This window comes from Oncorhynchus mykiss, chromosome 19, assembly GCF_013265735.2.
Source record: "Oncorhynchus mykiss isolate Arlee chromosome 19, USDA_OmykA_1.1, whole genome shotgun sequence".
NCBI classification, from domain to species: Eukaryota; Metazoa; Chordata; class Actinopteri; order Salmoniformes; family Salmonidae; genus Oncorhynchus; species Oncorhynchus mykiss.
The window spans coordinates 62,588,754-62,602,774 of NC_048583.1; the positions used below are offsets into that span (position 1 = coordinate 62,588,754).

Here is a 14,021-nt window from a genome sequence, read left to right on the forward strand (position 1 = left end):
GTAACCTGACACTTTAACAGCCAGCTGCTAACAAACACACAATCCTTACAAGCATTACTCTCGAAATGATCATAATAATATATGACATTTAGCCAACGTTGTTATACAAAGCGACATTTGGTACTGTGTGCATTTTCATATGGGTGGCCCCTGCGGGATTCGAACCGACAACGATCCTGACGTGGCATGCTTCATTGTCTATCAAGTTAAGCCACACATGACTAACAAGTGATGTAGCTAAATATGGTACATTATTTGTTGTGCATGGTCCCTGACAAATTAACTATAAAATGAAAAAAATGAATTTATGAGAAGTTTACTGATAAAGTGTCGGGTTGTCACAGCTGCTGTTCTCTGGATCCCTTCCTTCTCTTCCTCCCCTCCTCTTTCTCATTTTCCTTCTCTGTCTCCTCTTCCTTCTCTTCCTCCTCGTCCTTCTCTTTCTCCTTTTCCTTCTCTTCCTCCTCGTCCTCCTCTTTCTCCTTTTCCTTCTCTTCCTCCCCTCCTCTTCCTCCCCTCCTCTTTCTCATTTTCCTTCTCTTCCTCCCCTCCTCTCTCCTTTTCCTTTTCTCCTCCTCTTCCTCCCCTCTTTCTCATTTTCCTTCTCTTCCTCCCCTCCTCTCTCCTTTTCCTTTTCTCCTCCTCTTCCTCCACCCCTCTTCCCCCCCCTCTTCCTCCCCTCTCCCCCCTTCCTCCCCTCCTCCTCCCCTCTTCCTTCTCTTTCTCCTCTACTCCCTCTCTTCCTCCCTTCTTTCTGTTTCCTACCATTCCATTATCTCCCTGTGTGTGATGTAATCAAGCTTCCTGCTAGATTGATTGTCCTTTGTTCTAATATGGTCTGATGGAACATTAATGCATGTACATTGGCCATACGTCTGGTGTGCGTCCCAAATGGTACCCTATTTCCTATATAGTGTGCTACATTTGACCAGAGCCCTATGAGGGGGTGGGAAGAAGTGGGTGGTGGATTCCCTAGCCTAGCTGGCAGGGTTGGGGTCAATTCCATTTCTATTCCAGTCAATTCAGAAAGTTAACACAATTCCAATTCAAAACTTTCCTTGTTGAAAAGCATTGAAGAAATTGTCATTTTAGTGTACTACATGAATTGACTGGGAATTGACTGAGAATTGACTGTGAATTGAATGGGAATTGAATGAGATTTGACTGGGAATTGAATGGGAGTTGACTGGGAATTGAATGGGATTTGACTGGGAATTGAATGGGATCTGACTGGGATTTGACTGGGATTTGACTGGGAATTGAATGGGATTTGACTGGGAATTGAATGGGATTTGACTGGGAATTGAATGGGATTTGACTGGGAATTGACTGGGAATTGAATGGGATTTGAATGGGATTTGACTGGGAATTGAATGGGATTTGACTGGGAATTGAATGGGAATTGACTGGGAATTGAATGGGATTTGACTGGGAATTGAATGGGATTTGACTGGGAATTGAATAGGATTTGACTGGGAATTGAATGGGATTTGACTGGGAATTGAATGGGAATTGACTGGGAATTGAATGGGATTTGACTGGGAATTGAATGGGATTTGACTGGGAATTGAATGGGAATTGACTGGGATTTGACTGGGAATTGACTGGGAATTGAATGGGATTTGACTGGGAATTGACTGGGAATTGACCCCGACCCTACTAGCTGGTGCTGTGACCTGCTGGACTGTGACTTTCCTTTTCCTGAAACCTTCCTGTGTCCTTTTGGTGTGGTGGTGTCTGATTGGCTTCAGCAGGAATGATGGGATGGCTTGGTGCAGGCCAAGTGATTGGCTATGCAGCATGCATGTCTTGCTCCCTGCTTCTCTGCCACCAATCAGGTGTTGGGTTGTTGGGTACTAGAGGGCAACCGGGGCATATGATTGGATCAAATTTTAAGTAGTGGGTTCCAAAGCAGAACCTGACAAACTGGTAGGTAGCTAGTTTCTACTTTTTCTATTACAAAGACGATATGATCATCAATGGTAACGGGTCAGACTGTTTGTTTCTCCAGGATTTGTTTTGGACCTTAAAAAGGATTTGATGAAACTCGAGGCTCGGAGACACTTGAAGCAACAACCGTCTGTCTACACGTGTACATCAGTTACACACCCAACAATGATAATGATTCAATCCAATTAAAGCCATGCCGTTCAAAGACTACAAAACCAAAAACCTGTTTGTGTACAAGTATAAATCAAACAAAATGATTGGTCTTTTTTTTATCCGTCGTTTTAAAATGGTTCCTGCTTCAGGAGACTGTTGATCTCATAGCTGTAGTACTAGTTAGCGATGACAAATTATCATGTGACTTGCTCTGTCCAATAGCATGGCATTAGTGTAGTAAGGTTGGTCAGAGTGGTATTAACCAATAGAATCTCTCCTCCCTGGGGTTCCCTAGGAACCTCTACAGGTATATACAGTTCCGTTGTATTAGTATAGACCATACTATAGGTTAAATAGAAGAGTTAAAAAATATAATTTCTTAAATCTGTCTCAAAGGACCATGAAAATATGATAAAGGTTATATTTTGTTGCCATTAACCACCAAGTTTTATATTTTTATAAATTCTGAAATGACTTTAGCAAGTTGACCCTCGAAACTGTGTATATAATATATTTCTTAAGGAACTAAGAGAATCGCGTGGTTAACCCTGGGTTGTTTTTAGATCGTCTACTCACCCAGCATTTCTTTACACACGTTGTCCCCTCTCTCTTCTTTCAAATGATGACCCCCCCAGACTCGCAAACAAGGTTGGGGTCAATTCCATTTCAATTCAATCAATCCATGAGTACAATTGGAATTTGTAACCTCTGCTAACTTCCTGACTTGACTGAATTGAAATGCAATTGACCCCAACCATGCTCTGAAACTACATTTCCTTCAAACCGCACAAAGATTTTCATTGGTTTAGAAACACTCGGGGCTGTCTTGTGTTCAAGCTGATCTATCTTTCTCCTGGGATCTGTAGAAACAAGCAACAAACATTAATAAACAAGATGATTTATAAATAATAATAATAAGAATAATAATAATGAAAATATGCTTTACCAACCCTGGGGGCAACTGACTGCCTGGTTAGAAACCAACTATTCTATTTGAGCGGAGCACATGACAGTTCTAAATCAAATCAAATCAAATGTATTTATATAGCCCTTCGTACATCAGCTGATATCTCAAAGTGCTGTACAGAAACCCAGCCTAAAACCCCAAACAGCAAGCAATGCAGGTGTAGAAGCACGGTGGCTAGGAAAAACTCACTAGAAAGGCCAAAACCTAGGAAGAAACCTAGAGAGGAACCAGGCTATGTGGGGTGGCCAGTCCTCTTCTTGCTGTGCCGGGTGGAGATTATAACAGAACATGGCCAAGATGTTCAAATGTTCATAAATGACCAGCATGGTCGAATAATAATAAGGCAGAAAAGTTGAAACTGGAGCAGCAGCACGGTCAGGTGGACTGGGGACAGCAAGGAGTCATCATTCTAACCATCATAGGATTCTTGAAGCCTCTAGTCTCAATACTGGACAAACCCTTCCATCCTGAATCTATTCTATTCTGCACATGCTCACTCTATTTCCTGTTTCCCTATGTTTGGCTTCTGCCCTGGTCTCTCTACAGCCCCGATGAGGACTCGTGTCAGAAGTTCATTCCCTTTATCGGAGTAAGTATCTTTCTCTTAGTGTAGACGGATCTGTTTATCGGAGTAGGTATCTCTCTCTTAGTGTAGACAGATCTGTTTATCGGAGTAGGTATCTTTCTCTTAGTGTAGACGGATCTGTTTATCGGAGTAGGTATCTCTTTCTTAGTGTAGATGGATCTGTTTATCGGAGTAGGTATCTCTCTCTTAACGTAGACAGATACATTTTCTTTATCCTGGAATTTGACCAAAAATAACTTGAAACCTCTTTCCCCAGATGGTGAAAGTTGGCATCGTGGAGCCGTCATCTGCAACATCAGGTGAGACATTAGTCGTGGACAATGTACCTACATGTTATTGCATGTTCTACCTTGTGATCAGTGAGAATGAGTTTCTATGTGATTCTGTAGTTGTACACGTAATCTGTGCTATACAGAGTGTTGTAATATTATCCCACTTTATATTATCAGGTGACTCTGACGATGCATCCCCCATGGGGATGGTTTTCCACTCCTCCACCCCTCCTCAGGTGTCCCCTGCCCTGAAGGAAGCCTCACCCACCCCTCCCTCCTCCCCCTCCGTCAACACAAGCTTCAGTTCCTACGGGTACGTGTTCATCCAGAGAATTAAATAGAAAATGTAAAAATATATTTAAAAAATAGATGAATTACTAAATTGGCAAATGATGGTTTCATATATTGTACATTTAACATGATCTTATTGTCTGTTTCTACCGATCAATTTGTTCCTTATTCTCTTCCTCCATCTGTGGTGTGATGTCTGCTGGGTGTTGTAGTTCTCCCCAGGGGGAGCTGATGGGACTACAGGTGGACTACTGGGTGGCTCCCTCCCCGGCTGACAGGAAAAGAGACGTGGAGAAAAGGGACTCGTCCTCCTCTAAGAACACTCTGAAGTGTACGTTCCGCTCGCTGCAGGTCAGCAGGCTCCCCCAGGCCGGGGCTCAGCCACAGCCCGCCATGTCCATGACTGTCGTCATGAAGGAGAAGAACAAGAAAGGTAAGGGCTTGTACTGATCGTACCAGTGGAGGCTCCTCGGAGGAGGAAGTGGAGGACCGTCCTCCTCAGTGAATTAAAAAAAAAAATAGAGAAATACTAAAAAAGTTATCCTTTATAGTGGAAATGTGTCTAATAAGCTATAAGTTTGTTAATGAATATTTATATTTTGTGTTTTTAAGTTATCATTTCAGTTTAACTTGGCGTTATCACTGTTACACACAATTTAGAACAATACTAAATATATTCACGTCATCAAATAATTGATTAAAACACACTGTTTTGCAATGAAGGTCTAGAGTAGCCTCAAAAGTCTGGTGAGTAGTTGACTCAAAAAGAGAAAGACGAGTTGCACAGTAAAAAAAATAATTTAAAAAAGGTACATTTTTTTAATTGAAGAGGCAAAACAGAGCTCGCTATATTTCGTTGTATTTTTTTTCTCCACTTACCTAGTCAAACACCCGGTTCAAACAGACAGAGATGCTATGTTAGCTAGCTGGCTATGGCTATCCGACAGACAGATGCTATGTTAGCTAGCTGGCTATGGCTATCCGACAGACAGAGATGCATATGTTAGCTAGCTGGCTATGGCTATCCGACAGACAGAGATGCTATGTTAGCTAGCTGGCTATGGCTATCCGACAGACAGAGATGCATATGTTAGCTAGCTGGCTATGGCTATCCGACAGACAGAGATGCTATGTTAGCTAGCTGGCTATGGCTATCCAACAGACAGAGATGCTATGTTAGCTAGCTGGCTATTGCTATCCGACAGACAGAGATGCTATGTTAGCTAGCTGGCTATGGCTATCCGACAGACAGAGATGCATATGTTAGCTAGCTGGCTATGGCTATCCGACAGACAGAGATGCTATGTTAGCTAGCTGGCTATGGCTATCCGACAGACAGAGATGCTATGTTAGCTAGCTGGCTATGGCTATCCGACAGACAGAGATGCTATGTTAGCTAGCTGGCTATGGCTATCCGACAGACAGAGATGCTATGTTAGCTAGCTGGCTATGGCTATCCGACAGACAGAGATGCTATGTTAGCTAGCTGGCTATGGCTATCCAACAGACAGAGATGCTATGTTAGCTAGCTGGCTATGGCTATCCGATAGACAGAGATGCATATGTTAGCTAGCTGGCTATGGCTATCCGACAGACAGAGATGCTATGTTAGCTAGCTGGCTATGGCTATCCGACAGACAGAGATGCTATGTTAGCTAGCTGGCTATGGCTATCCGACAGACAGAGATGCTATGTTAGCGAGCTGGCTACTTGCTGTACACTGTACTGCACGATTGTTGTGGGTTTATTAACTGGTTAGTTCGTGTAGATAGCTATGTTGACTATGACGCGCTAGTTGCTATGGTGACAACGATGTAGGCTGTGTGTAGCGGTTAGCGGTTATGGTATGAAGGTTTGGCGTGGAAATGTGGGTTTTTTTTGCGGCCTGGCCACAGAAAGCTGTTGTGTTGTACACTGAAGGTGAGAGGAGATGTGGCTGCTATTAAAAGTGAACTGTGGGATTGCCTTGATCAGGCACCGATTCTGTTTAAAAGCAAAACGGGGGATAAACTGAATTTGTCCAATAGAAACTCTTGTTTGCAACTGATTGCATCCTGTATCAGGCAAGATTCTCGACCTGTACACCTACGTTGTAAACTTTCATCCATAGGCTAGGGTTGTAGCAACCTCATGATGGGTATAGGGGAAATTCAACTATCATGTAGTAGCCTAAACCTATGGATGTTACATTGAGCTGGGTGAATGGAATATGAATGACGTTGTAATAGAAGGCCATGCTTATAAAAGAATATAAAAAATAAAAAAACGAATTGGCCTCCCTCATCTTCCACGTCACCAACCGCCACTGGAACGTATTGTAGGTAACACTACCTTTTTAAAGAGTTAGTTAAAATGTCTACTTTTAGTTTCCTTTCAATATATTTCCTACCTTTTTAAAGAAGTATGTGGACAAGGAACGGGAAGGGATTATTTGGTTTTTGTCAAACAAACCACTGCAACTGCAACAATAAACACTGCAACAACAACAATAAACACTGCAACAACAACAATAAACACTGCAACAACAACAATAAACACTGCAACAACAACAATAAACACTGCAACTGCAACAACAACAACAAACACTGCAACAACAACAACAAACACTGCAACAACAACAATAAACACTGCAACAACAACAATAAACACTGCAACAACAACAATAAACACGGCAACAACAACAATAAACACTGCAACAGCAACAATAAACACTGCAACAACAAACACTGCAACAACAACAATAAACACTGCAACAACAACAACAACAATAAACACTGCAACAACAACAATAAACACTGCAACAACAACAATAAACACTGCAACAACAACAATAAACACTGCAACTACAACAACAAACACTGCAACAGCAACAATAGACACGGCAACAACAACAATAAACACGGCAACAACAATAAACACTGCAACAACAACAATAAACACTGCAACAACAACAACAACAATAAACACTGCAACAACAACAATAAACGCTGCAACAACAACAATAAACACAGCAACTACAACAATAAACACTGCAACAACAACAATAAACACTGCAACAACAACAATAAACACTGCAACAACAAACGCTGCAACAACAACAATAAACACTGCAACAACAACAACAAAAACCGGCAACAACAACAACAACAACAAACACTGCAACAACAATAAACACGACAACAACAACAATAAACACTGCAACAACAACAATAAACACTGCAACAACAAACACTGCAACAACAACAATAAACACTGCAACAACAACAACAAAAACCGGCAACAACAACAACAACAACAAACACTGCAACAACAATAAACACGACAACAACAACAATAAACACTGCAACAACAACAATAAACACTGCAACAACAATAAACACTGAAACTACAACAATAAACACTGCAACTACAACAATAAACACTGCAACAACAACAATAAACACTGCAACAACAACAATAAACACTGCAACAACAACAACAAACACTGCAACAACAACAATAAACACTGCAACTACAACAACAAACACTGCAACAGCAACAATAGACACGGCAACAACAACAATAAACACGGCAACAACAATAAACACTGCAACAACAACAATAAACACTGCAACAACAACAACAACAATAAACACTGCAACAACAACAATAAACGCTGCAACAACAACAATAAACACAGCAACAACAACAATAAACACTGCAACAACAACAATAAACACTGCAACAACAAACACTGCAACAACAACAATAAACACTGCAACTACAACAATAAACACGACAACAACAACAATAAACACTGCAACAACAACAATAAACACTGCAACAACAACAAACTCGGCAACTACAACAATAAACACGGCAACAACAGCGATAAACACTGCAACAACAACAATAAACACTGCAACAACAAACACTGCAACAACAACAACAACAAACACTGCAACAACAAAAATAAACACTGCAACAACAACAATAAACACTGCAACAACAACAATAACGGCAACAACAACTTGAGTTTTCGCTCAAAACAAAATAAAGACCGATAGTTGATCGTCATGATTAGCGTTCGCATTTGAAGTTCGGAATCTGCCGTTATTAACTTTTACGTCTGACTCTTTCCGTTCCCTCTTTCCAGTCATGTTCCTGCCAAAGAAGACTAAAGACAAGGATGTGGAGTCTAAGAGCCAGGTGATCGATGGCATCAGTCGACTAATCTGCACTGCGAAGCACCAGCAGACCATGCTGAGGGGTAAGACTCCCTCCTAAGACTCCTTCCTAGCTCCTAAGACTCCTTCCTAAGACTCCTTCCTACATCCTAAGACTCCTTCCTAAGACTCCTTCCTAAGACTCCTTCCTAAGACTCCCTCCTAAGACTCCCTCCTAAGACTCCTTCCTACATCCTAAGACTCCATCCTAAGACTCCCTCCTAAGACTCCTTCCTAAGACTCCCTCCTAAGACTCCATCCTAAGACTCCATCCTAAGACTCCATCCTAAGACTCCTTCCTAAGACTTCTTCCTACATCCTAAGACTCCATCCTAAGAATCCCTCCTAAGACTCCCTCCTAAGACTCCCTCCTAAGACTCCCTCCTAAGACTCCTTCCTAAGACTCCTTCCTAAGACTCCTTCCTACATCCTAAGACTCCATACTAAGACTCCTTCCTAAGACTCCTTCCTACATCCTAAGACTCCTTCCTAAGACTCCTTCCTAAGACTCCCTCCTAAGACTCCCTCCTAAGACTCCTTCCTAAGACTCCTTCCTACATCCTAAGACTCCCTCCTAAGACTCCCTCCTAAGACTCCCTCCTAAGACTCCTTCCTAAGACTCCTTCCTAAGACTCCTTCCTACATCCTAAGACTCCTTCCTAAGACTCCTTCCTAAGACTCCTTCCTAAGACTCCTTCCTACATCCTAAGACTCCATCCTAAGACTCCATCCTAAGACTCCCTCCTAAGACTCCTTCCTACCTCTCCCTCCTAAGACTCCTTCCTAAGACTCCCTCCTAAGACTCCCTCCTAAGACTCCTTCCTAAGACTCCTTCCTAAGACTCCTTCCTACATCCTAAGACTCCATCCTAAGACTCCATCCTAAGACTCCCTCCTAAGACTCCTTCCTACCTCTCCCTCCTAAGACTCCATCCTAAGACTCCTTCCTAAGACTCCTTCCTACATCCTAAGACTCCATCCGAAGACTCCATCCGAAGACTCCTTCCTAAGACTCCTTCCTAAGACTCCCTCCTAAGACTCCTTCCTACCTCTCCCTCCTAAGACTCCTTCCTAAGACTACATCCTAAGACTCCTTCCTAAGACTCCTTCCTACATCCTAAGACTCCCTCCTAAGACTCCTTCTTAAGACTCCTTCCTACATCCTAAGACTCCATCCTAAGACTCCCCCCTACATCCTAAGACTCCCCCCTACATCCTAAGACTCCTTCCTACATTCTAAGACTCCTTCCTAAGACTCCTTCCTAAGACTCCCTCCTAAGACTCCATCCTAAGACTCCTTCCTAAGACTCCTTCCTACATCCTAAGACTCCTTCCTAAGACTCCTTCCTAAGACTCCCTCCTAAAACTCCTTCCTAAGACTCCTTCCTACATCCTAAGACTCCTTCCTAAGACTCCTTCCTAAGACTCCTTCCTAAGACTCCCTCCTAAGACTCCCTCCTAAAACTCCTTCCTACCTCTCCCTAATAAGACTCCTTTATAAGACTCCCTCCTAAGACTCCCTCCTAAGACTCCCTCCTAAGACTCCCTCCTAAGACTCCCTCCTAAGACTCCTTCCTACCTCTCCCTCCTAAGACTCCCTCCTAAGACTCCTTCCTAAGACTCCCTCCTAAGACTCCCTCCTAAGACTCCTTCCTACCTCTCCTTCCTAAGACTCCTTCCTAAGACTGCATCCTAAGACTCCTTCCTAAGACTCCTTCCTACATCCTAAGACTCCATCCTAAGACTCCCTCCTAAGACTCCTTCCTAAGACTCCTTCCTACATCCTAAGACTCCATCCTAAGACTCCCCCCTACATCCTAAGACTCCTTCCTACATTCTAAGACTCCATCCTAAGACTCCTTCCTAAGACTCCTTCCTAAGACTCCCTCCTAAGACTCCCTCCTAAGACTCCCTCCTAAGACTCCCTCCTAAGACTCCTTCCTAAGACTCCTTCCTAAGACTCCCTCCTAAAACTCCTTCCTAAGACTCCTTCCTACATCCTAAGACTCCTTCCTAAGACTCCTTCCTAAGACTCCCTCCTAAGACTCCCTCCTAAGACTCCTTCCTACCTCTCCCTCCTAAGACTCCCTCCTAAGACTCCCTCCTAAGACTCCTTCCTACCTCTCCCTCCTAAGACTCCCTCCTAAGACTCCTTCCTAAGACTCCTTCCTAAGACTCCTTCCTAAGACTCCCTCCTAAGACTCCTTCCTACCTCTACATCCTAAGACTCCCTCCTAAGACTCCTTCCTACCTCTACATCCTAAGACTCCTTCCTAAGACTCCTTCCTACATCCTAAGACTCCATCCTAAGACTCCTTCCTAAGACTCCTTCCTACATCCTAAGACTCCCTCCTAAGACTCCTTCCTAAGACTCCTTCCTACATCCTAAGACTCCATCCTAAGACTCCCTCCTACATCCTAAGACTCCTTCCTAAGACTCCTTCCTTCATCCTAAGACTCCATCCTAAGACTCCTTCCTACATCCTAAGACTCCATCCTAAGACTCCCTCCTAAGACTCCTTCCTAAGACTCCTTCCTACATCCTAAGACTCCTTCCTAAGACTCCCTCCTACATCCTAAGACTCCTTCCTAAGACTCCTTCCTACATCCTAAGACTCCATCCTAAGACTCCTTCCTACATCCTAAGACTCCCTCCTAAGACTCCTTCCTAAGACTCCTTCCTACATCCTAAGACTCCTTCCTAAGACTCCCTCCTAAGACTCCCTCCTAAGACTCCATCCTAAGACTCCCTCCTAAGACTCCCTCCTAAGACTCCCTCCTAAGACTCCTTCCTAAGACTCCCTCCTAAGACTCCCTCCTAAGACTCCCTCCTAAGACTCCCTCCTAAGACTCCCTCCTAAGTCTCCCTCCTAAGACTCCTTCCTAAGACTCCTTCCTACATCCTAAGACTCCTTCCTAAGACTCCTTCCTACATCCTAAGACTCCCTCCTAAGACTCCCTCCTAAGACTCCCTCCTAAGACTCCTTCCTACATCCTAAGACTCCCTCCTAAGACTCCCTCCTAAGACTCCCTCCTAAGACTCCCTCCTAAGACTCCCTCCTAAGACTCCCTCCTAAGACTCCTTCCTACCTCTCCCTCCTAAGACTCCTTCCTACCTCTCCCTCCTAAGACTCCTTCCTACCTCTCCCTCCTAAGACTCCTTCCTAAGACTCCTTCCTATCTCTCCCTCCTAAGACTCCTTCCTAAGACTCCTTCCTATCTCTCCCTCCTAAGACTCCTTCCTAAGACTCCTTCCTACCTCCTAAGACTCCCTCCTACTAAGACTCCTTCCTAAGACTCCTTCCTACCTCCTAAAGTTGCAAAATTCTGGTCACTTTCCCAGGTTTTCCAAAAATCCTGGTTGGATGTCAGGAGCGAATAAGCAGGAAATTTGGGGAAAGTTACTGTAATTTTGCTGCCCTCCTACCTCCATGTTGTGTCCTCTTTTCACCCATTATAGAGTAAGGGTCTGCAACTGGTGGCTCACGGGCCACATTTGGCCCCTTGTATTAGTGAGCCTGGTATTACATGAATTATGAAGAACTACTAATTCAACAAGTAAAGTTTTTATTTTATTTTCTTATTCTCTCTTTTCTTCCAGTGCTGATTGACGGCGTGGAGTGGAATGATGTCAAGTTTTTCCAGTTGGCGGCACAGTGGTCGTCACACGTCAAACATTTCCCCATCGGGATCTTTGGACACACTAAAGGGCCTTACTAACAGGCCCCGCAGGCAGCAACTAGAACTAGTATCCATAGAGACCGTTGCCACAGTAGCGACCGTTGCCACAGTCCACAGTAGCGACCGTTGCCACAGTAGCGACCGTTGCCACAGTAGCGACCGTTACCATAGACACTCATCTGGAACTGAGGACGACGCCCCCGCTCTCATGTGCCAATAGCCTTTAACGTCCCAGCTCCGGGCTTTGCACTGCCCCGCCCCCCCAGTTTGCACTGCCCCGCCCCCCCAGTCTGCACTGCCCCGCCCCCCAGTCTGCACTGCCCCCCCACCCGCACATCATAGCCTGGTCCCAGGTCTGTTTGTGTTGTCTTGTCAACGATTTGCTTGACATTGACCTTAGGAGTTGGCAAGACAGCACAAACGGATGTGGGACCCAATGTCTTAATTTAAGCTCCAGCTTTCCCTTGTGTTTTATGTTAATACGTTTCTGTGTGTTTGTTTTCTTCTATATGTATATTATAAACCTTCCCGAGGCAAGGCTGTCAAGGGGACATTTTGTTTTCTCACCAAGCTTTAAAAAAAAAAAATTTAAAAACCTGCTGATGTTTTTTTTAAAAAAACGAGCAGAAACCTAACGAAATAATAATTTGATAAATTAACTCATTAACTCCTAAAAAGCGAGTGCTCAACTTTTCGGCCCCCTCCCTCTCTTTTTTTTTAATGTGGCGAAGATGGATCGTTTCAAACACTTTGCCAGGCACAAATTAGCTAGATAACTCTTTGTTAAGATGACTTCGTAACCAAAGGCCCTGAAATGGCTGGTGGAGAAGGGAGGATGGAGGGTGGTAGAGGATGACAACACAGAAGAGATTACTTATCTTGTAAGGCTGGAAGAAGGATGGATCTGGATCCTCAAATGAAATGACTTTATTAAGCCTAGACAGCCCTAGTCCTGGGGTGTCTTCACTAGGAACTAAATAGAAACAAACGGAACGGAGAGGGACCTACCTTAATTTGTCCAACAGGAACTTTTGTTTTCATAACAAAACATTCTCCATTGTGAAACTTTTTTGCTACAGTGTGCACTAATGAATACTCCCCTAATGACAGTGGCTCCTGTTATAGCCCTCTGCACTCATCAGATGTAGCCGGCTACTGAGACTCTCTGCACTCATCGGATGTAGCCGGCTACTGAGACCCTCTGCACTCATCAGATGTAGTCGGCTACTGAGACTCTCTGCACTCATCAGATGTAGTCGGCTACTGAGACCCTCTGCACTCATCAGATGTAGCCGGCTACTGAGACCCTCTGCACTCATCAGATGTAGCCGGCTACTGAGACCCTCTGCACTCATTGGATGTAGCCGGCTACTGAGACTCTCTGCACTCATCGGATGTAGCCGGCTACTGAGACCCTCTGCACTCATCAGATGTAGTCGGCTACTGAGACCCTCTGCACTCATCGGATGTAGCCGGCTACTGAGACCCTCTGCACTCATCGGATGTAGCCGGCCACAGAGACTCTCTGCACTCATCGGATGAAGACTGAAATGTGCAATAGAATTAGCCTGAAATCCAGACCTGTTTTGTGTTAATATTCCACACCTTGTACTCCATGTCATATGTTTGGCAATCACAAGGAGTGGCAAGGAGTGGAATGATGGTACAAACAGACAGGTACCAGGCTACGATATACTATATACGTCCTGTACATCCAATCAATTAAATGTAAATGCAACTCATCATTGAGATGGCACTGACCCGGCAATGACAAATGGTTGATGCATATCTTGCACTCTATCCTGTCCTCTCTCTCTCTATCCTGTCCTCTCTCTCTGTTTCCTGTCCCCTGTCCCCTTTCTCTCTCTATCCTGTCCCCTCTCTCTCTATCCTGTCCCCTCTCTCTCTATCCTGTCC

The 14,021-nt window shown here is 44.0% G+C and overlaps 1 protein-coding gene across 5 annotated transcripts in view; it reads left to right on the forward strand.

Annotated features, from left to right (window-relative positions):
• The window catches only part of LOC110504279 (phosphofurin acidic cluster sorting protein 2), a 102,699-nt gene extending 88,678 nt beyond the window's left edge, over positions 1-14,021 (forward strand). For all 5 annotated transcript variants that reach the window (XM_036955337.1, XM_036955335.1, XM_036955338.1 and 2 more), the window contains 6 exons: positions 3,617-3,659; positions 3,913-3,955; positions 4,106-4,241; positions 4,432-4,652; positions 8,355-8,468; positions 12,025-14,021. In XM_036955337.1, the coding sequence (XP_036811232.1) occupies positions 3,617-3,659; positions 3,913-3,955; positions 4,106-4,241; positions 4,432-4,652; positions 8,355-8,468; positions 12,025-12,143 (676 nt within the window). In that variant the 3' untranslated portion in view covers positions 12,144-14,021. The remainder of the gene's footprint in view (positions 1-3,616; positions 3,660-3,912; positions 3,956-4,105; positions 4,242-4,431; positions 4,653-8,354; positions 8,469-12,024) is intronic.